Below are 23,919 nucleotides of genomic sequence, written 5' to 3' on the forward strand. Positions count from 1 at the left end.
AGGGTAGTGTTAGCCAGGCAGAACAGACTGGTGTTCTGATAAAAAAGCTTTATATGGTTCAGCGACTGTATTAACAGCCTTTCCTTGGTGTTTGACTAAAACCCTGCTCTGCCCTGCTTCTGTGCACACATAAATAGGTCGTCAAAACACCCACAAAGTCTTGTTACCTTGACCCTTGAGCCTCAGTGTCCTTATCAGTAAAATGAGGAAACTCATAGTCCTATGCAAATTAAATGAGATCTCATGAAAAGCTTTTATTACAGTGTCTGGCACATAGGAGTTGCTTGATAAATAACAGTTATTATTATTGTTGGCTTTAAACAAAAAAGAGATGCCAAATATTGAATCTGAACTATTAAGAAGATAATAATTTATAGACTGAGAGAAAAATTTAGTCTAGTCTGGATAATTCTAGAATTTGCTAAATCCTGGTTTAAGTAATTGCTATTTTTTCTTGAATGTATACTTTCTCAAAATACATTCTCTATACCTTCTTGTTTACCTACATCTATCTTAGAATTTTACTTGGTTAAGAGAACCAAAAAAAAAAAAAAAAAAATCAATTATCCTTGAGAAAATCTATTCATAAACATCCAGGTCTTGTGCTCTGCAGATCTGGATCTGCTCTGATCATGACTGTACGAAGGAAGAGTCTGTGGACGAGATAGCCTTCAGAGGGAAAAACAGGAACTATTCACTTTGTCATCATTGCCTGTTTCACATAAGAGGCAAATGTGTGTTTCCTACAGAGAGTCAGGCATAAATGTGCTGAAGATGGGAAGAGACTGGGTCAAAGGTGTTACTGTCTTGTTTGAGAATCTCCCACATTGATGACCCCCTCACATTTCAAAACGATGGCTCACAGATCATTTTACATCCATGGTCACCTTGGAGGAGCAATAAACCAGGAGACCACATATTCAGGGCCCTGAATTGGGGCTGGAAGACCTGTCCTTCTGCCACTTTGAGAATTCATTTAAGATGTCGGGGGTGGGGAGGGAGTGGATTAGATGATCCTGAATTTGTCTTGTCTTTAAAACCCCATAATTCATATCCATTCTTCTACCCTTTTATTGTGAAAGAAAACAGTGTAAGCCACCTCACTTTCACTAGAACCAAGGATACAACATTGCTTTGATGAGACACAAATGAAAGAAATGATGAAATAAGAATTCAAGTTAAAGATAAAAAATACATACAGTGCCACCCTGCAGTCGTCACCAGAGAGCTGTCTGCTCGCTGTGTGATGTGTCGGCTTGACACACTCTTTCTCTCTCATCTATGGCAATGATAGAAAAATACCTTTGAATCCTCAAAATGGGTCATTTAATTCTGTTGCCAGTAGATGTAACTGGTGCCCAGGTTCTTGTCCCATACAGAAAGAATTCAGAGACAAGATGCAGATGTTAAGAAAGTAAAGTGAGGATTTATTAAGGGATGGATAGTCCACTCTCAAGGAGAGAATGGGCAGGCTCACGTGAGCAACTGCCCTGAGTTTCTTTGGCAAGTTGGTTACATAGAGTATAAAAATGAATGGGTGGGATATTCACTGGGGAGGGAAGGATTTGGGGTTATATTCCCTGATTTTCTTTTCAACTCCACCTTCCCGAAGGGAGGAGAGATTTTTGTCCTTAATCTGGATCGTAAGTGTCATGGCATGATGGGTACTTCTAATCTGGCAAGGCTAAAATTATTGAAATGAGGGCATAATAAGAAAAAGGTTACATTTGGACACTGGACATTCTTGCCTTTTCTTACCTTTCTTTGTTGGCCTCCAGGCTGCTCATCACCCCAAAAGGTGTGACCACTTATCAGCCCAGAGGTTCCTGCTTTTCTTTCTCTTCTCAGGGACCCCTGTTGTTTATATGATGTAGGGTCTGTTTATTAGGTCTGTGCCCCTCCTTTCTGTCCAATTCCTGCCATTTGGCCTGCGTCCCCCTTTCTCTGCTCATATCTAGCTATCTGCCTGCTCTAACAATTCCAACTTACGAACTGTCAAGACTAACCAGAGCTGCAGACAGAGTGCCTCCTTCCCACTCACTGTGGTCAACAAATGAGCAATAGGTAGCCTCAGGGGCCGGTGGAGAAGTTTAAGTTACACAGGACTGAGAAGTCTAATTGGCCTCGAAACAGCTGACAATCCAGGTATTATTCATGAGCTAATCACAGCTAACATTTATTGAGTACTTACTACATGCCAGGCCTTAATGCTATGTTCTGTATACACACATATATACACACACATATATATACATATATACACACACATATATATACACATATATATACACACACATATATATACACACATAGTCTCATTAAATATTTGATTATCATGCCTATTCTGTGAGTCAGGAAACGAGGGCTATGGCAGCTCAGGGTCCTGGCCGTGCTACTCAGTCAGATTGTGCTGACAGCCCTTCCACAGTGGAGAAGAACAGGAAATCTCCTGTTTCCTTTCCCCTGTGCCTTTTTTTCTGGTCCAGTAACTCACATCCTTTTCTCTCAAAAAGTCCTTTTTGAGAGAGGACATCCTTTCCTGAAAGTACTGAGACACTGGACGGCTCCAAAAATTTGATAGTTGACTTGCTCTGTAATGTTTTTAGAAGTGTTTTCCCCTAAGCACCAAATGGTTTGACAGCTACCTCTGTCTTCCATGATCAAGTCAACTGGTACCACTGATTCTCAGCAGAGCGCTTCTTCTGTGTAAGGCATGATTCATGGGTTGGAGCTGAACAGCAACAAGTGCATGTAAAGGACCTGGGGGACAGAAGAAAGCGAGCCTCGAACCTAGATGACCACTTCCTGGGAGATGGAGCTGAATTTGTGTTCCTTTTTGTATTACACCTAGTTTTGTACCCCACCATCAACAGGTAAAGAAGTAGAATGGCACACGGGGAAGAGCAAGGGGACAGGAGGGCGCAGAAGAACACGGGCGCAGGTCTCCACTGCCCCCATTCCTGCCCGACCACCTCTGCTCTGCTCCCTCCCCTCTGCCGCCCTGGACTCCTGCCCTGATACTGAGAAGTGCCAAGTGTCAAGGGGTGTTTCTAATTTGGGAGGGGCAAAGGAGAAAAGAAAAGGCTGAACTATTTATCTCTTTATCATAATAAAAACAGTAACAATTTTTTAATTCATACTATGTGCCCAGCACTATGAAAAAAACTTTTTTTAGTTGATCTCACGTGCTTCTCACAAGAACCCTATGAGAGAAATGTTATCATTAACTCCATATAAAGAGGAAGAAAATGAGGCACAAAGCGGTTAGACAATGTGCCCAAGGTGCCCAGTTAGGAGGCAGTAGAGCTGAGATGTGAGGGGCTGAAAACACTGAAACTGAAAACAAAGGGATCTGCTTTATAAGGATTTAAGTGTTCATTTGTTCCTGACAGCTCTAGAAAAAGGCAAATCACTAGGAAACCAAGGAATTGCTTATAGCTGACCTGCTCTGGAACTCACTAGCCAGGGGACATCAGATAGGACAGCACCATATTCCCACATACCATCTTTGTTGTGCATATTGTTGAAACTGGAAAGGCCAATTTACATTGCCCGGTGAGACACAGGAGCCTTATGGCTTAGCTGCTTGTTAACCCAATACAGCTATTTCCTGGTCTTTGGCCAACAAGGCACACCATATTGTCTCTGCCTAGGTAAGAGAATTAGCAGAATGGGGTGTGTGTGTGTGTGTGTGTGTGTGTGTGTGTGTGTGTGTGTGTGTGTGTGTGTGTGTGTGTGTGTGTGTGTGTGTGTGTGTGTGTGTGTGTGTGTGTGTGTGTGTGTGTGTGTGTGTGTGTGTAGGATTTATGCAGTGTAGGCACAAAGCCCATAGGCACACCTTGCATTCTTGGCTAACATCCCTTCCTCCCCATAAAGAAGAGAGATTATGTGACTGTTTTAGTCATTCTTCTCTTCCTGAAATGGCTTTGGGAGGGATACAGTCTGGCTGGGGTTTAAGCTCCCAACTGGCCAAGCATAAAGGTGGGCTATACTGACACCTCTGTGTCCATGCGTGTCAGCGAGAAAGGGAAGCCTGGACAGCTATGCAGGGAAAGGCTGTCCTTTGCCATTAAAGCTGAACTCCCTAGGGAGAGAGAGGATCAGAAGAGAAACTTGACCCATCTCACCTGCCCATCATACTCTCTCTATTCCTATTTTCAAGATAAACTGAAGCTGCTGTGGCTTTTTGAAGCTACAGATTTCATGCTTTCTACTGAAACTTAATTAGTAAAACTCCGCTAAGCCACTTCCCCTACAAATTGCAGATTCAGTGGGACCAAAAGGAGTTGTATCTTCTAATGCAGTCTCTTCCCCCCACGCCTCCTGCATCTGGCTGAGGAACAGCCATCACACCTCCAACCTAAGGAATTCTTCCTCTGCCCAGCTGGCGTCACCCAGACTGGGCTTGCTGTTTAAAATCAAATTGCCCCCGGCTATTTAATCATGTAATGGCTAGCTCTGGTTTCATGATGCATTGGTGTGTATTGATCATAACCACTGGGTGACAGGAATCTGCCAATCCCTTTGAGAATGAGTCCCTCTCTGGTTTTGGAAAGCAAAGAGGTTTCTGGCCTCCAGTCAACTTTCTGTGTATTTGTCATCACCTTTTGGTAGCAAACTCTTTGTACCATTACTCAGCACTTCAAGTAAGGATTCTGTTTAAGAAACATGTCCTTGCTTGTGAAGCCTGGCAGTCCAAAAGGACACTTAGAGGCAAATTATTTAAAAAGACACAGCCCCACGCTTTCACTGCTCTGCTTGTCCCTGCCTCCCTCCCTCCTCCTGGTCTCTTTCTCCCTCTCTCTCTCTTTCACTTTCTTTCTTTCTTCTTTCATCCACCACTTCCATTCTATATACCATCTTCTAAAAATCTCCTCCCAGGGCCTGGCTGCATTTCATGGATTCCGATACACAAGACTCACCAGTCCAATCAAGGAAGACGAAGAGCTATCTAATGACCTGATCAATGACAAGAACCACCCAGGGCTTTGGTCTTGTTTTAATTTCTTGCAGCATATCTTGGGTGTGGAGTGGGATGGTAGAGAAGAGAAAAAGGGAGCAAAGATCTGAAGACCCCCAAGGGCAGAGGCTGTGATGAAATCCTCTTGCACCCCCCACAGAGCCCAAAGCAGCCCCAGACAGCAAGCATTCATGGAGTGGCTTATACATGCAGAACCAAAGGGGAACGAACCGTTGGGTGCTTGCCTCGAAGAGCCCTCAGGCTCAGGGAGAGAGGAGGAGTTAAGGGGGTTGCAAATTCTAAGATTTCAACAAAACCAAGGGTTTTTCTACTTTTAAAACAACTGGAGTACTACTTTTTGTGTGTGGGGAGAGACATGAAAGAAGTCTTACAAATGTCATCCAAATCTTTCATTTTATATGCAACAGAATGGAAATCCCTGTGTGAGCTGCCCCAGGCCTCTCCAGCTACGACTAGCCCCTGGGCTGCTGGCTCCCAGCCCAGAGCTCCCACGACACACTGTGGACCACATGGCAGCTTCAGTGGCCACAACGGACAGAAAAACAGTGACAACAGGACTCAGAGACATAAAGATCAAGGGCTTATCCCATATTCAAATAGTATGTATCTAGTTAAGGATAAAGGTTTTTAAACTGAGCTTTCAATAAAAAGAACCTGGGGGAGGGGAGGGTGTAGCTCAGCGGCAGAGCGCATGATTAGCATGCATGAGGTCCTGGGTTCGATCCCCAGTACCTCCAGTAAAATAACTAAGTAAATAAATAAACCTAATTACCTCCCCCCAAACAAAAACAAAACAAAAAACAAAATGTTTTTTAAAAAATAAAAAGAACTCAATGCTGCTTGTGAAGAATGGCTCGATCCTGTACAAGGTATTTTTGACCCAAATGTATTTGTAAACCAGGAACAAAGAGTGAGCCAGGCAGATATCCCCATCTACACGCAAAGCGAAAACAAGATGTAGAAGTGCTAAGTGGTAACAGCAGTGTGGCGATGTGATCAATCAATCCCCAGTGGTGTTTAAGGTCTAGTGATTTCATCCATTAGCCCAGCGAGAACTACAATTAGCCTTAAACTCTGCTCATCACCACCCCTGAGATGACACAGAGCAGCAGCCCTGAGTGACAGGCGGGGCATTTTTTAAGTGTCTGGGAAGCCTCCTAGGAAGTCAGCAGCATGGAGCACCTTTCTCAGCAGCTTCCCATTTTCTTTCCTCCCTCTACGGCACTGCTGCCCCAAGTAAAAGCCAGCACCTCAACTTCTCTCTCTTGGTGAGCTAGTCCTTCCCTCTGAGTGAACAACGGAGGCACAGAGTTGATTAGAAGGGCGGGCAAATGCAGAGGGAAAAACTACATCCTGGTCCATTCTGGCATCTCCATACTTAAGGGGTGAACACGAGCAATAATCGAAGAAATGAACTCTCACTCTGCTCCTTAAGCAAGGGTAGTAAGAGCACGTTACCAGAATGCCTCCTAAGAAGGGAGAAAAAGATTCTATTGACTGCAGATCAAACCTCAATTCCTTTCTTCTCCTCACACCTCTTTAGGGGATAAAAGGTTGCAAATGTCTCTCCAATCAAAACAAGATCTCTCTCTGCCTTTCCGTGATTCTTAGCCCCTGCTTTGTGTTGGCCTCTTTGTCTCTGCAAAGGAGCTGCTTCGTTGAAACATCATAGAAAAAAACAGTTGTCTCCCAGACAATGAAGTCGCCTGCACACAGGCATTTCCAATGTAGGCAGGCGACAATGCCGCAGAATTTTCAACCTGTTGCTATAGTAGCAGAAAGAATGTGATTCCAGCAGCTATGCAGAGATCCATATCCAAATCCCACCAGCTCCCAAAGAGAACATTAACCCTTCCCTGCCCCCTTTCAGGGCAGAAACACCTGGGAAGAAGTCTACATTTTTCTGAGGAGCTGGAGATTGTTTTAACATTCACTCACTCATTCATTCATTCATCCAATGGCTATTTATTTAATGGCATTCTGTTACGTTGGGTGCTAGGTTTTCAGTGGCAAACAATTCAGACATGGCCTTTGATGTTAAGCAGGAGGAAGGGTAGGATACAAAATCACTGTTCAAATAACAATATATCATGTAGCATCAGTATTATATGGGAGACACATGAGGTTTTCAGCAAAGCCATCACCAGCATGGAAACAACCTATCCAAGATAAACAGCTTGTACATTAGCTGCTACAGATCCTATTTATCTGGGGCCACTGCAATTATTTGATTGTTTCCATGTGTTAATTTGACAAAAATATCACACACACAAAAATGCCTGTTCCGATCATATCGCGCCTCCTGCAAAGCATTAAATCAAATCGGTGGTCCACATAAAATAGCAACAGCATTTTGTTTGTCGGAGAACCATTGCAAGCAACTGCTGAACACCAGGGAAAAGAAATAGGTGAGGGCTCAGAAAATACATGACCTGAGGACCCTGGGAGGACTTCTACACAGTCCTCACCCCAATTTATTTCTGTGGTCAAGACAGTAATGAAGAAATCTCAGGAAACACAATGTAGAAATGACCTATAATCCAGCTTACTTTCCCCACCATTGTGGTGTGGAAATCTCATGTTATTGAATACCTTCCTGCTAGACTTCCTTGTTTCCCATAGAGCATGAATACCAGGAGGGCGAGGTTTCTCAGGAGGATAAACTCAGGAGGTAATGATATCCTTACATGCTTTTTGTGAAACAAGGCAGTATCAATCAGATTGCCAAACAAAAGCTGAAAAACCAAGAAGACAGGTTGCTAATCTTGGTTGGCTAGTTGATAAGGTCTCAGGAAGGTTACATAATCCTTTGTCCCTCAGTTTCCTCAGAGGTACATCTGATACACCACATAGATCCAAAGGTACAGAATGATCAATAGTAACGCCTATAAGTCAGTGGCCTGAAATCAAGTACTCCATTATTATTCCTAGTAACACTGTAAAACACGGGTTTCTGCCCTGGAGAATATTTGAGAACCTCAATCACCTTTTGGAACACTGGTTAACCATCTCAACCGGAGGCACAGGCTTTCACGAAAAAACAAACAACAAACAAAAAAACCCACATCAGGGCAAGAGGGGCCATCAGGGAGGGTTTCACCCAAATCTCTTTAAACCACAGCAACTGGCTGGGCCAGGATGAAAAGAAAAGAATGCTGCCTGCCATTCCAGTTCTACAAGGATCAAGCCCTTAGCTACTGCAGTCACCCACCAACAGTGCACCCCGAGGGGAATTCAGGATGGAAAAAACAGGATGTATTCTGTGCTTTGGAAATACTAGCCCCTAGATAGTTAAGATGCATATTTAAGGGAAAATTTCAGTGATTCCAGATTCTTGCATCTTCCCTTACATAGAAAAGCACTAAAGTCATTAACTTGAGATGTCCTTTGTGATTAGCAGGAATCTTCTGAAGTTTGAGCACAAGTTTTTTTCAACCAAAAAAAAAATCATATATATCCTGGCTCCTCCCCTACCCTTTCTTACCCCTTCTTCAGAGCTGAGAGGCTGTCTCCCAGGCTATAGTCCTCAGTAAGATCCCTAAATAAAATTTAATTCACAACATTTATATTGTGTGTTTTTCTTTCAGAGGAAAGGGAAAAGGTCCTAAGTGTTCAGACTAGATGGAAACTGGTTTCTTTTTGCTTGAGAAAAACTGATGATAGCAGAGATGTTGTGTGGTCTAAAGGAATGACTCCACCCAAATAATGCCCATCCTGGAAATAAACAACCAAACCCAGTGACTCACACACAGAATGAAAATGGAGGCATTTTGTCAGAATTCCAGGGCCACCTCTGTACCTATCAAGTTTGAGGTACCTGTGGAAATCTTCTCCCTTTAAAATTCCATCTGCTAGATCATAGTAGCAAAGAGTCTGATGCTTACTTCAGCATTACAAGGAACAGGCTAGTCCCAGAAGATGGACATTTTTTACTGCTTGGTTACTCTGGGATCCAACTACCACTTCACCAGCTTTTCTAAGCAAGAAAAAGTACAGCCCCCTCACATGCCCCTCTTCCACTATGGAAGCTTACTTTAGTGGCCCAAATTCTTCACCCTTCTCAGAAACATGACCTTGCAGTTTCTCCCTGCAAACATTTATCTCCCTTCCTTTTGACAATGGACTTGGCCATTGACTTGCTTTGGCCAACAGGATGTTAACAGATTAATGACATAATCAGAAGCTTGAAATGAGCTTGCTCATCGAGGCTTGTGTTCTTGTATCTCTGCCATCATCATGAGAAGAACATGCCCAAGCTAAAAGCTGGCCCCAGGGGGATGAGGGACATGTGGAGTAAAGTCACCCCCCAAGCAAGCAGAGCCAAGATCAGCTGATTCTCCCCACCTCAACCTGCAGACATGAGATTAATAAAAGCACATTGTTATATGCCACTGAGATTTTGTGGTTGCTTGTAATGCAGCATTACTGTAGCAACAACTAACTGATGTATCCACCATAGTAAAAATTCACCTATAGTTTATGAGTTAAAACACTGTTTTGCTTTGTTTTCTTAATGCATAAGAAGCAGTGGATTCTCTTGATAGGTACAGAGGTGGCCCTGGAATTCTGACAAAATGCCTCCATTTTCATTCTGTGTGTGAGTCACTGGGTTTGGTTGTTTATTTCCAGGATGGGCATTATTTGGGTGGAGTCATTCCTTTAGACCCCCCAAGTGAGACCATCAGGTCTTCAAAGCAGCATCCTATTACATCCCTAATGCCCAAGATTTATTCATGAGATCCATTCCATGTCCTGAATCCCAAGGGATACGATGGTAAACAATACACAACTGCAGCCATCAGTCTGCACCTGTGAATGTTTTCCCATCTAGGATCAAGTCAATGTGCTTTTGTCCAAAGATGATTATGAAGTTTACTTACACACCTGGAAGGATACCAAGTCAGTAATGGACTCTGAACCACGTGAGTGTTCTTTGCCTAAGTCAGATGAACTGGAATCATCATATCTTTCGTTAATGAAAGGGACTGACAAAAACCATTGGATTACTGGTTTTCAATCTTAGCCAACCACCAGAGCTTTGTAAATTACAGATTCCTAGTTCCCATCTATAGATATTTAGTTGAATACTCTGGCACAAGGCCCAGGTGTCTATGTTGTTTAAAGTGTCTCAAAGTAATGCTGAGAATTATAAGAATTGAGCACCGCTCCCCATATCAAATAGAACTTCTCTATCCAATTATTGAATCTCCCGTGCTAAGTTGCACTAAGTACTTGTGATCACATTAGCAGAGTCAAAAGTGAACACAGAGGGACTGTTTCCAGATGCCCACATGTATCCATTAGTTACTATTAGCATAATAAAAGATTCCAGAACTCAGTAGCTTAAAACAGTAAGCACTAATCATTGCTTATGAGTCTGTGGATCTGGATCAGTTTGTCTGATCTCTGCTGGACCCACTCATGTGTCTAAGGTCAGCTGGCTGGTCTAGGATTGCTTCCCTCACGTGTCTGGTATGAGATCACTATCAGCGGGGGTGAAAAGCGTCTCTGGGCCACAGTAAATGGGTCCAGGAGTGTACTTATGGATTCTAAGGGAGCAAGCAGAAGTGGGCAAGGCTTCTTAAGACCTGCGCTGGGGACCAGTACACGAGCACTCCTTTACTTCTGCACATCCTATTGGCCAGAGTAAGTTATGAGGCCAAGCACAGATTTTAGGGCTGGGGAAACAGACTCCACTTGATGAGAGAAGCTACAAAAATCATATCACAAGGGACTAGATTCATAGAGGGAAATAACTGGGGCCGTTTTTGCAATCAATTTATTACACAGCTTAATGGGAAAAAATATATATATCAGCTCCAGCCAAATGTGATTTCTAAGTGTGAGCCAAAGTTTTCACCCGAAACTCATGAAGTTACCAAATCCTCAGGCTGACGTTTCATTGGCTAGTCCTCATTTCTCCTCCTGCCTGCACACATACACACACGTCTTAATCCTCAAGATCTTGGTCTCAAACCAAAGCAAGAGAAATCTATTTACTCTCAGCACATTTTATTTTATCCTTTGAGGTTTTTAAAGATGATAAGGATGACATGCCACCCCTTATGAGCATCTGTTCAGGGCAAATCTCTCTGTGATGTCTTTTCCTGGTTTAGGATGTGCCTACAGATGCAATGTGACTGCATGATCACCAGGGCTACATCCTCCAAAGGACACCACAGCATTAACACGAAGAGCAGCGACACATAAGAAATAGTACAGAAAAAAGACAGCACACAAGAGGAGCAAATAACCTTGAGGAGCAGGAAAGTGGTGCTCACTGAAGATTACAGGCTGAGGCTAATTATATTTTAGCCACCAGCTGCTGGCTAAGCCCTCTTCATTTCGCTTCCCTCCTTCCCTCTCTCACCCTTGCCCTGACTGTGACCATTCAGGAAATACACTTAACTATGGTGGCTGAATCCACAACTATTTTCCCTGACTCAGGCCCTAAGATGTGTGCAGCCCGACTGGGACATAGCAGCAGGTATCAAAGCATGCCACTACGGTGCTGCTTTCTGTGTTTAGAAAAATGACCATGACCTTTTGGTTAACTCCACTCCAAGTCTCTAAACACCTGCCTGTGAGACATGGGACAGGAGGAGGTGGTAGAGAAACAAACTGCAGAAACCAGAAAATACAGGATGGCAGAGAAGTGGCCAGGGCTGGGTTGTGCCTGAAGGCTCTTTGGACAGTGTAAGAGAAAGCAGAAACTGCTCAAATGCAAGGCTGTCTTAAGGGCATGGTTTGGTTCCTACTTAATACAGCGAGCTTTCATTCTGCTTGGTAGGGTCACTGCTTCAAAGACTAAGAAACAGAGGGAAATGAAAACCACAATGAGATTTTTTTTAAATGATAAATTCACCATAAAGAAGCCTCCAAAAAGCCATATTCAAGAAGATATTGCACTCAGTTTATGAAGAAATTCTAGGGAGTTCTGAAAACGTGTAGAATAGGACCCTATAGGAAGAAACACTGCCCACATGCTTCGGAACTGTATCCTAACCCTGGGCACTGGATCTGGGGGGGAAGGAGGCTTGGTAGGAATGGTGATGTTTTTATACCATAACCCTTAGTATCCAAAGTGCAAATGCCTATGAGGGCCAGAAACGCTCTCAATGCTGTTAACTCCATGGGTGGCTTGGAGGCGCATCTGTTTTTCAATCAGAATGGAAAAAAAGTCACAAAAATGTAAACCTCGCATCTCCAGGTAGGATCATCATAATAATGCTTCCCACCCCCATCTCTTGCTCACTTGGCAACAAAATAAGTGGCGTTCATGGATTGTCTTCTCATGAGCCGGCTGACTGAGCTGCAGTCAGTCCACACTTTTGATTAATTAGCCAAGGGGACATCTGGGCTGAAAGCAAACTACTGGCATTATCACCGCAGGAACGTTGATCATGAGAGTGATGAGGAATTGCTGATTTCTATTCAGCAAAAGCTATCCTGTACTTTTCTGAAACTTAGAAGAGGAGCATGTGAAGTACAGGTTGCTCCTGACAAGAGAATCCTTCCACTGCCCCTCACGGCAGGAACCTGGGCTGCGTTCGCAGACACCTGGGCACCAGCCAAACCATCACCTGTGTCTTGGAAGTGCCTCTGGTTTGGGCAACTTCTTGGAAGTGCCTTCTGGTTTGTTTTTCTCCTACAAAACCGCTCAGCTCATCACCTTCATGCGCTCAGGTAGTCAGGACAGAATTCCCCATGGCTGTTAAAAGAATAGGGCCGTCTCAAATCCACTACACTAGTATCCAATCCACGTGGCACATCCACAAATGGTCTCTTTCCTACCACATTTTTCTTGAACTCTCCCTAGGGATTAATGTCTGGGGGAGGCCAGGACCCAGAGGGAGCAGTTTTACTCCTTTGCAGGCCAGTGCAATCAACGGCTTGTGTTTAGAACAAATATTTGAAACGCAGAAGCCTGTTAACAATGCAGCATTTGATGCCTCTGAATTACTCTCTCACTCACAGCAATTGAGGGAGAAGCCCTTGGCACCAGCTCCACGCAAAAAACCTGCTTCCCAGCCTCCTCCATTTGCCTTCCGACCCTCCCCTCAAAGAATTCTCCACGCGCCATACAAAGGTCTTAGTTTTCTCCCTTAAATACCACACGAATCCCACACAGAACATCTGACTTCTTTCTTCCCAGAGCAGCAAAGATTTAATTCAATACTTCCACGTAATATTAACATTAATATAGTTAATGAGACCAACCTATCTTTTAACTCTTTTACTCAAACCCTTCGTTGGTATTTTTCATTTTTAAATAGGGTTTTCTGTTTGCTAGTTTTGTTTTGCTGGGGGACAAAATGTCATCTTGGTTTATTTTAAAGCAATGGTAACAATTAAACTACTTTTCAATTAGTCAGAGGTGGGCATGTATTAAAATGCCCAGAGTCCTCAGCACTTTTCCTTCTCCAAAACCTTGGTAAGCAATGTAGGGGTTTTTTTTCCCCCTCTACAGGGCCAAAGGGTACACTGTACTACCCAGAGGTAATTAGAATGTTAAATTTTGCTCAAGGCCAGGCTATCAGGTTACACGTTCTAACAAACCCTGCTGGGAGAAGACTTTGTCTTTGTCTTGGGACCACTAAGAACTAGTCAATCAACCAAACAGAACACCTTCAATTCTATCAGAAAACCTCCCATCTGAGCACAATGGACAAGAAAAGCCAACACCAAAGCAAATAAAATGAATGAAGTGGTCCTGCTGCAGGCCGTCCTTACCACTGGGGGCGAAGGCCCCCTCTGGACCCTTGCCGGGGCTCTGGCTCCTCCAGGGGTGGGTTAGGGGTGGCGAGGGGTCCCGCACGTGGGTGCGGGTAGAGGTATGCTCCGTGCATGCTTGAACAGGACTCACCGCCGTCTGCCTGCCTGTCTGCCACTCCGTCCTCTCGTCTGGGTGGGAAGGGCCAAGTTGAAAAAAATGTGCAGGTTACTCACTGGCCTTCCCAGGCGGGGCGGGCACACCCAGGAGGAGGGAGAGGCAAAGCGCAGACAGGGAGATTCTTCAGAGGCTGGGCGTGAGATCTTGCTTCTCATTCCGTTTGTTAATGCTTCCTGAACTTTAAACTCAATCCGCACAAGCATGGGTACTTTGGGGAAGCAAATAACACTTGCGGAATTAGATTCCAAGGGCTCAACGCAAAGGCTACTTTGAAAAGGGCAATGCATTAGTGAACATACTTTTCAGTTTAACCCTGAAACTTGTTTCCACTGTGTCTGAGCATCAGTGCTGGCACAGAAAATGAGAGTAAGGGGCAACCTTCGTGCAGTGAGGGGCTTGGAGCAGGCAAACCCGGGTGCAATGTAGACAATGAAATTCTCTTTTAGGCCCTAAGTTTCTTTGCCTTGTATAAGAGGCACAGTCTTGAAGTATGTATCTGAAAATCAAGATTTTAGAAATGGATTCACATTGAAAATCCACAAACTTGTTACCTGATAGCCTGGCCTTTGATAAACTGTGAAATAAAGCCTTTCAGAAACGGAGGGACCCTTCAGTAATTTGTTTTGGTCAATGTGGGCGTTCACGAACAAAGGCACAGCAGTGTTGCAGTGGGTGGAGACAGAGAGATGGGGGAGGATGCGGAGAGCCAACACCTGTGAGTACCACTGTGGACCAGATACTTAATCTCATTCATTCCTGAAAACACCCTCAGGAGGGAGGTGTCATTCTTCCTTTTGCAGGTGAGCACGCAGAGACCCGGACACTAGGTACCCTCGCTAGAGCTCAGCCGGCTTGTGGGTGGAGAACACAGGAAAGCGCACCGGGGTTTGTCTGAATCTGCACCAGACACGCCTCCTACCACTCACCTTTCTTCCGCTTGCAGTTGACCAAAAGTTAAGTCGCCTTTTCTTAACTTTTATTTCCAAAACCGATATGCCATGAGACATAATTCTGCAGAATATTAATAGGTGTCATAAAGGTAAAAAAAAAAATGTGCCGCAAAGGTTTCTTTACTATAGCCCCTCACAAGTGTGCTATAGTATCAGTGTGCTAATTTATACTGTGCATCTCCAAGCTCGGGACTTACTGAGTGTCATGTTTCCTTTCCCAAAGGTTTTCCTCTCAGGAGGAGGAGATCATGTGGGTTTGGGAAACACTCACAGAGATGGGCTATTGTACTTTTCTCCCCCTCTGCTATGGGCTGAATGTTTACGTCCCCAAATTCACATGCTGGAATCTGAATGCCCAATGTGATGGTATTAAGAAGTGGGGCCTTTGGGAAGTGATTAGGTCATGAGGGTGGAGCCCTCACGAATGAGATTAGTGCTTTTATAAAGAAGCCCTTCCACCCTGTGAGGATACAAGTCTGTGATGCCAAAGAGGGCCCTTAGCTGACCATGTTCGCACCCTGACTTCCAGCCTCCAGAATTACGAGAAATAAATTTCTGTTGCTTGTAAGTCACCCAGTCTGTGGTATTTTATTAAAGCAGCCTGAATGGACTAACACACCTTCCTTTTTTTTTTTTTTAATTTTTTGAACTTATTAAAAAATTCATGATAAAAAATTTCAAACAGTATATATAAGGATATAAAATCAAAAGTAAAAACCTACTTATTCTCTCTGCCAACCAGTCCCATTCCCCAGAGGTAACCACTGTTAGTAATTTCTTATGTATCTGCTTCAGAAATTCTTATGTATATAAAGCAAATATGAACATCCTTTTAAAAATAGCACAACTGGGGCAAAAGTGTAACCATGGTGTGTTATTTATCTGGCACTTTTTTTCTTTAAATGTAATAATCTAGTTGGGATTCTTCCATATCAGCAAAGAGAACTGCAGCTGGCAAGTCAGTCAAAAAAGGTAAAAGGCAGGTCTGTTAATGTGAGATTCCTGCATCACTGAAGGGTCCCCTACACGGGTCACAGTGTGCTTGCTAACTTCACGTCAGAATGCCCAGCTGCCCTTCCCGCCGCTGCCCACCCTCCACATTTGACACTGCGTACAGGCTGGGGAGGACCCTAAGACCGGAACCACACCGCCAGTCACTGTGACACAGGACCCATAACGGTGATGACAATGACACCTCAGCCACTAGTTTTTCTTTTTTTTTTTTAACACTTTGGACATATTCATTCGATGAAGCCTTACTCTCAACAACCCTATGAAGTCATGCTCTTACTAACTCCATTTTCAGATTGAGAGAGCCATCTCTGAGTGCACGCCCAGCGCACAACAAGTGCACAATAAATGCTTAAAGTTCTATCAGTGAAGTAAACATGATGTCTGTTGATCTCCGCCCCACGATGCAATCCTCCAAGTGGCACTAGAAAGTGGGCCCCATTTTCCCTTAGGAATAACATTGTAACTGGGGGTTCTGTTCCAAAACCTGACCTTGACTTCCTACAAATTCCAGCTATAATAAGAGCTTGTAAAACAGAGACACAACACATCCCGTTTAAAAGAGCAAGGTGAGGTTCCATGACTCAGATTTTAAGAGATTAGCCCCAACAACCCTTCCTTTTTACTGACCAGTGAAATAACATCCAGAAAATGTGGGGGTCTCCTCTGGGCACATACCGTGTCACACTGCCTCAGTCATGAAACAATTTTTAAACATGCAAACATTTGAACCCCACATGATTGGCTGCACAAAGGACTCCAATGTATCCTGTATGTGCACACGGAACACACCGTATCACAAATCTGACATAATATTAGTACCTACGTTAGAACAGGCATCAAATACTTAATTAGAAATAGCTTTTCGAGCCTTCTTAGGACTTAAAAGGTCATTTAAGACATGATTGGACTGACTCATTTCTCTCAGGAAAACCGTCTAGGGATAACGGGAATCAGTGCCCTCTTATTCTCTCAATACGTCTTCCTGTGAGAGCCCGAGGCCTTCAACATCAGCCTATGGGGTCTCTCTCCCCAGCACAGCTGCAGGAGCACCTCTGCGCTTTGGGACATCGCTCAGGGCCTGAGCTCGGTTTGCGGTGCCCGTGCTTTGACCTGATCCTCCTGCCAGTCCCTCCCTCTCTCTTTTTGTTCCCCATCCACCATCCTGAACAAGGAAAGCCTCGAAGGTGAGTTTACCTCATAGAGGGGCTGACCAAGAGAAGGCAGGAGGAGGAGAGACTCACCTTCCCTCAGGGCGGCTACAGCTGACTGGATGCCACGAGAAAAGACAGGGACCCTGACTCCTTCCCTCCTCCACTTTGACCCCCACCCCAACGCTAGGCTGTAAGTCTCAGCACAGCGCTTACAAGATGGTAGGAGTTTATTCATTGGGGGGGGTATCTGTCCCCTGTCCTGTCCTCTAATTCAGCGTAATCTTCATGCCCAATGCATTATTTCTTATTCTCAATTATATTCAGCAACAACCATCCAACCACCAAGAAGCCTACGCCTGGCACAGTAGCACAGCCCTGACGTAGGCACACGTTTAAAAGACACATGTGCTGGCTTGGGCCACCCTGCAGTCAGGCATAGGGCAGGAACGGCAGTGATTGATGGCATCCGAGACCGGGTCCCAGTTCTGCTCTGGACGCTCTGGTCAGGTCACAGGTCGGAACTCTAGCTTCCTCGACTCTCGAGTGAGGATAATACCATCCACCTCCTGAGGCTGTGATTGAAGATTAACTGCAGAAAGTATGTAAAACATTTTGTAAAGGAGGAGTTCCGGGGACCAGCACGAGAAGCTGATAGGGGCCGTCCCTGCTCTCAGCTCTCTAAATGTGTGGGCGGTGGAGCATGACAATTGCTGTAGAAGAGAAACTAAGTCGTTTCTGTTGTTTGTGATCGCCCAGCCCACAGCCTGCTCGGCTGCTGTTCCAGAGCAGGTCCATCAGAGCGCTAACCAGGAAGTGAACACCATGCAGTAGAAAATGGACCAGCCTATTTTCATGTGGACAAGATTGTTATCCTCCATTCCTCTTCTTTTATCAGACCTTCTGAACAACTTCCTTTTAGCATAATGATGAAACTATTTTTAAACGTTTTGTTATGGAAAATTCCAAACATATATAAAAGTGGAGAAAAAAATTTGTAACAAACCTCCCATATATATCACCAGCTTCAATAATTATCAATGCGTTCAAATCTTGTTTCACTCATATCCCTACCGTCTCTGCATTACTTTGAAGCAAATTCCCAGTATCATACTATTTTATCCAAAAACACTTCTACATGTATATCCAAAAGCTAAGGTTCTGTTTGTAAGCACAACCAAAATATAACATCCAAAAATAAACTATATCATCCAATATCTAGTTAGTATTAAAATTTCTCCAAATGTCTCAAAGATTTTTTTGCACGTTATTCAAATGAATCCTGCAATTAATTGATAAATGCTGTCTTTTTTAATATAAAATTTCTTTTTCCATCTTTATTTTTTCCTTGCAATTTATCTGTTAAAGAACCTGGTTCTTTTGTCGTATAGATAGTCCCACAATCCACATTTTGACGATGTTGTGATTTAACTAGTTTCTCTCTGCCCTGTATTTCCTGTGAACTCACAGTTAGATCGAGGAACTTGATAAAATCCATATCCGGTTTGGGGATAGAACAGTGAACTGACAGGTGGTCTTGTGTGCTTCCACCAGGAGGCAGCTCGTATTGATTATGTCTGCTTTTGTGCGCTTGGCAGCCACTGAGAATCAATGCCCAAGTCTTACTTCATAGGGACTGGAAAATGGTGATTTTCTCCCATTATTTCTCTACTTATTAATTGGGAAGCTATGAATATTAAAGATTGATATTTGCCTGAAATGAAAGCATATATTTCCCATTTCTACTTTTGGCCATGAGCTGTCACGTTACACACTATATCAGTTCCTTTCTACCTACCTATTTTATTAAAACCTATTATACTGAAAAGATGATTTAGTTTAAAAAAAAACTGCTCGGTTAGATTTCTAGGGGAAACAACTGGGAAACATTATTCAGAAACTTTCGTTCAAAGGGTAAAGAAAGACAAATCCACAGTACATCATTCAGATTCAAACTTGATTGTTCACTTGTGAGCTCTAAGACACTGGTTGAAGTTTTAAACATTCCAACCCTCAGTTTTCTCATCTATAAAATGGGGATGATAATACCTACTTTATGGCTTTTATGAGGATTCATGATAAAGTATGCAAAGAACAGTGTCCAAAAAAGAGTAGACCCTCAACAAAGTGCAGTTACTGTTAGCTGCAGCACTGTCTCCTCCCTACTTAGCAACAGCGGTTGCTCAATAAATGCTGGGTGAATAAATAAAAGGCTGCTGGCTTTGCTTTGTCTCAAACAGATGATGGTTTTAATATTTCAAGATGCTGAGAATATAAAAGCGAAAAAATGAAGTCTCTGCTCATGAATTTACATTTAATTATATGAAGGAATGGAAAAGGCCATTATTTGCTCCCAGTTTAATTATCTCAGTTGGCTATTTTGAAAATAAGTACTGCTGGTAACCCAGAGGGTTGGGGCAAGAGGGGAGAGTGGGACCAACTTAACCACATCACCAGAGACGTGAGAAGACATCAGTATTCTCCAAAAGAAAGATAAACCTATACTGTTACTACCTTTGACTTGGCCTGAGATGTTCACCTAACGTAGTGGGTTGAACTGTATCCCCCTAAAAGTTAGGCTGACATCCTACCCCAGAACCTGTGAGGGTGCCCTTATTTAGAAATACAGCCTTTACAAGCATAATCTATATTAGACACAGTCATACTGAATTAGAGTGGAGTCTAAATCCAATCACTGGTGTCCTCATAAAGGACAGGGAGACACAGAGATACACAGGGAAGACCGTGTGAAGACAGACTCATAGATGGAAGTCATGCTGCCATAAATCAAGAAATGCCAAGGATTGGCAGTCACCACCAGAAGCTAGACGAGGCAAGAAAGGATTCTTCCCTGCAAACTTTTGAGGGAGCATGGCCCTTCTGATACATTGACCTAGAATTTCTAGCCTCCAGAACTATGAGACAGTAAGTTTCTCTTGTGCTAGGCCACCCAGTTTGTGGCAACTTGTTTCAGCAGCTCCAGGAAACTAACACATCCAGTGAACTCAGACAAAAGGTATGGACCAGTCAGCCTCCTTGTGGCTCAAACTGTTTAGTGGGATAGAGAGAGGAGAGGAGAGGGGATGGGGTCCTAGACAGGTGAACTTGAACCAGTTTTAATTCATCTTACATCAGCTGGGCCCATGACTGACTCTTCAAAGCTGTGCAAGTACCAACAGGCAAGCCGGCTTTACCTGAAAAGCAAGTAGACAGAAGCCACAGAACTTGTTGGCACTGGTACCTTAGGAATGAGAAAGCTCTTTGTGAAATTCAGCAGGGGAAACACTGACATCTCCTTCCACAGCCAGGCTTGGTGGGGGCCGCACTCCGCCCCGGGCACCCACCTCTCCATCCTTACTGTATCTTAGGGAGGCTCGATGGTGGTCTAGAGGAGAAGATGTGCAGCATTCCCCTGTTTGCCCAACCACGTGGAGCTTCGGCTCCCACCCCTCATGCTGGGAGAGGAAGTCAGCGCAGTGATGCAGCAGAGAACTTGGCGTGTGAGCGGTGCTGCTTGGGCACCCTTTATAAAGCCATCGTCTGAATGCTTGTCATAGTAACGAATGGTGTGGGTACTCACAAACGTTCACTGAGCCCCCTTTGTGGGCCAGGCCCTGCATTGACACTGGAGAGACTAAGAAAGAGCTACAGTTTTTGATAAATTAATTGTGTTAGGGATGTGGGGTTAGAGATGGCTCCTTTTTTTTTTTTCTTAAAAAGTCTTTTAATTTTATAATAATGTTTTATAATGAAATACTTAAAACTCTGATCAAATTTTTAAAAAAGATGTGGGAAAAGCTGCCACATGTGTGTATGCATGTGTGTATACGTGGTGTGTATATACATATATACACACGTATATATTCCCCCCTACATTGCTCCATCTTTCATCAAGGCACAGCACCAGGTACCTCGGGAGACTGTCCACCCTCCGATTCACCCTCACCCACACTGCACTCTAACACTGGGTCAGTAGCACATGACTTAGCACTTAATTGGTGGCTAATTATTTCAGGTGTGCTAGTTTTATTTCCCTGGATTGGCTCCCCCAGGGCAGGAATTACCTCCTTTCACACCATCTGTTAGCACCTGCTCAAAAACCCACCATGCCCCAGGATTAGCTGGCCTCACAGATGGGACGATGCCATAGACTTCTCTGGACCTTCCTGGAGAACAAGCCACAACAAGCTGTCTAGTGATCATGTTGGGACAAGGAAGGAAGCAGAGGGACTACAACTGAGAGTTCTGCTCATATTGAGAGTCTGCTTATTCATTTCCCATTGGTTCACCCTGAAGTGGAACCACCGAGACCACAGGGCAAACACACAGGTGGACTCAGAGAGCCACCCGTGAGGCCCCAGCACCAGGAAACAGGTGTGTTTATGTGTGCACGTGAGTACACGTGTGTGTGTGGGCATTGGCACATGTATGACACTGGAAGGCTAAAGCAAATAAAGGCCTTCTTGGTGGCTTCTGGAATTTTACTGCTTCTTCATGACTGCCACAGACGCTTTGGATGCTTGCGGGAAGCACAGGACAATTCAGCCCCATACATCTTTGGAAATGCGGGGTAGGAGTATTACATGCCAGACACCATGCTAAGCCCCTGATATCTGCCCCTCTATCCCACTCAGGGGCTCTACCACATAGTACTAGCCCTGTTTCAGTGGCTGGGAAACTGCAAAAAGGGCAGAGCCAGGATGCGTCTCCTGTCTCAGTGATTCCAGCGTAGACTTTCTGCGTGAACATAGTTCAACACTACTGGGAGGGCGGGGGGAGAGCGATAATAAGTTGTTAGTCCCCAGCCATTTTTCTCCTGTACGTGCATCCATCACTCACCAACATGAGCAATGAACTCTGACCAGAGAGACCCTCAAATGACTCCCCAAAGCTGCCTCGACGCATCTCTCCATCCTCTGACAGAGGAGAAAAAGAGCACCTGGTCGAAGCTGCAGAACCAGGGTTAAAAGCTGCATAAGCTGCATCCTCCCTCCTCTCCACATAAGCAGCTAATGGAGGTGAGAGACATAGAGACCAAACCAAAGGCTCCCTGGAGCCCACATCCTCTACTGCGGGCCAGCCACCGTGGGAGGGGAAAAGGGAGCCCTGCTGCCTCCAGTCTTCAACAGCCTAATGAAGATTTGGCCTGTCATCTTCCCAGGGAACCAACTCCACAGCTGTCTGACAGACACCAATTTTTATTCTCGAACAACACGGCAGATCCTCCTTTGAAACCAAAAGTCAGCAATAAAACAGATCATAAACATGTACAGGGTTACAACCCCGGAAGAGTCAGTGGCTGGATTTCTCCCAGCCCCCAGGCCTGTCAAAACCAAAGTCCCAGGAAGCTCCTTCATGTCACCACTGGGGAGAGGCGAGGTTGGTGGAGGTCACGGCTGCTGTGGACAGCACTCTTAGCCCAGGTCCCTTGTGGTCTCAAAGTCATGGGCGTATTTGTCTGATATTGTCTACTAGCAAATGAGGATATCCAGCTTGCTTTGCAGATGTGGGGTGAATCTGAAAAAAAAGTCACATTCACACTCCAAAATGTCTAAGACTCTAGCACATAAATGACCAAAAAAAAAAGTAACTACTTTGTACATATCATCAGCAGGCACTACTTTTCAATTCAGCAAGGAAAATTGAACCATTTCCTTGTCAGACTTATTTTATTTATACCCTTCGAAATCTCTCTCCTGGGGATATAAATTCCAGGAAAGAAGGCATCATTATTCAGACATTAAAAATATTTTTACTGTTGAGGTCTCCAAAAGGGCTTGAGTACATTAAACCTGCCTCAGTGCTTTGAATTTCTTTTGTCATCTTTGCAGAACTAAGCTGAGTTGTAACCTGTTCAAGCAAACAGTTTACAAATAAACTGTTTCTAGGACTGAGGGTGTTTAGCTCTTTTCAAATAGGGAAGAAGTTGTCGTACAGAAAAAAGGTTGGATTTATCCTTCGTAGATCCAAGGCACAGTGATAATAAGAATTATTATTATTATGCTAGAAGAGCTGACATCTATTAAAAAGGTCTATAATATCAAACAGTTTTCTAAGAGCATTAAATATATTTTGCACTCACCTTCCCATCACCTTGTGAAGTGATTACTGTGATTGTTCTCATTTTGTAGACAAAGAAACTGAAGCTCAGAAAAGTTAAGTGTCTTGTACAAGGTCAAACTGCTAGTAAGTATGGAAGCCAGTGTTCAAACTGGGCAGTTAGTTGCCAAAGGACTAGTGGGTAGATAGTAAACATCACTTGAGCGTGGAAGGGGCTGCCTCTGTAGTGAGCGCATCCTTCAGAACGAGGTGTTCAGGTAGTGACTGCTGTACTGAGAACTCAAGCTTCACTTGGGACATATATTGGCAAAACTACCCCCTCGGGTCCCCAGTGATGCTCCGCGACTCACATTCCATTCTATTGAGCTGCTCAGTATCAACATACTTTTATTTTCTAGGATTCTATAGTTATATGTTCCACATTTGTCAGGAAGATCATGTGTCATTCAAAAAGCAGAGGATCAATTTGTCATCACATAAGACATTCAGATTTCTGCCTAAAGAAAAGAGGCAGGTTTGTATACCTGTTTCGAAACTGCTTCCCTTCCTTCCTTCTCGGAAGCAGATGGTAAAATATGTGTTTGTCATAAGTCCCTGTTCCAAAGCCGAGAAGCCCATCGGTGGGAAGGATGTTACACAGCACCTGCAGCTCGTCCTGCTCTTAAACAAGCCCCACTTAGAACAGACGTCGAGATTCAAGCGTGGCAGTGAGGCCAGAGATGATGCTGGCACTGAAAGCCAGGTGAGATTCCATCAAACCAGCCTCTGGGAAGTCACCGTGCCACTTCCAGGGCATGAGTAATTGGCCAGACCCAGTACCCACGTCCCCTCTGCTGGAAGTGTTAGTCTTGAAGCATCTATAAACGTGAGACG

The 23,919-nt window shown here is 44.1% G+C and overlaps 1 protein-coding gene across 4 annotated transcripts in view; it reads right to left on the reverse strand.

Moving 5' to 3' along the window:
* Positions 1–23,919, reverse strand: part of STON2 (stonin 2) — a 139,791-nt gene that overhangs the window by 40,626 nt on the left and 75,246 nt on the right. Inside the window, exon 5 of one of the 4 annotated variants that reach the window (XM_031454138.2) lies at positions 13,715–13,885. The exons of the other annotated variants lie outside the window; for them this stretch is intronic. Coding sequence (XP_031309998.2) covers positions 13,715–13,885 — 171 coding nt within the window. The remainder of the gene's footprint in view (positions 1–13,714; positions 13,886–23,919) is intronic. 4 annotated transcript variants of the gene reach the window in all.

Source organism: Camelus dromedarius, chromosome 5 (assembly GCF_036321535.1).
Source record: "Camelus dromedarius isolate mCamDro1 chromosome 5, mCamDro1.pat, whole genome shotgun sequence".
Taxonomy (NCBI): Eukaryota; Metazoa; Chordata; class Mammalia; order Artiodactyla; family Camelidae; genus Camelus; species Camelus dromedarius.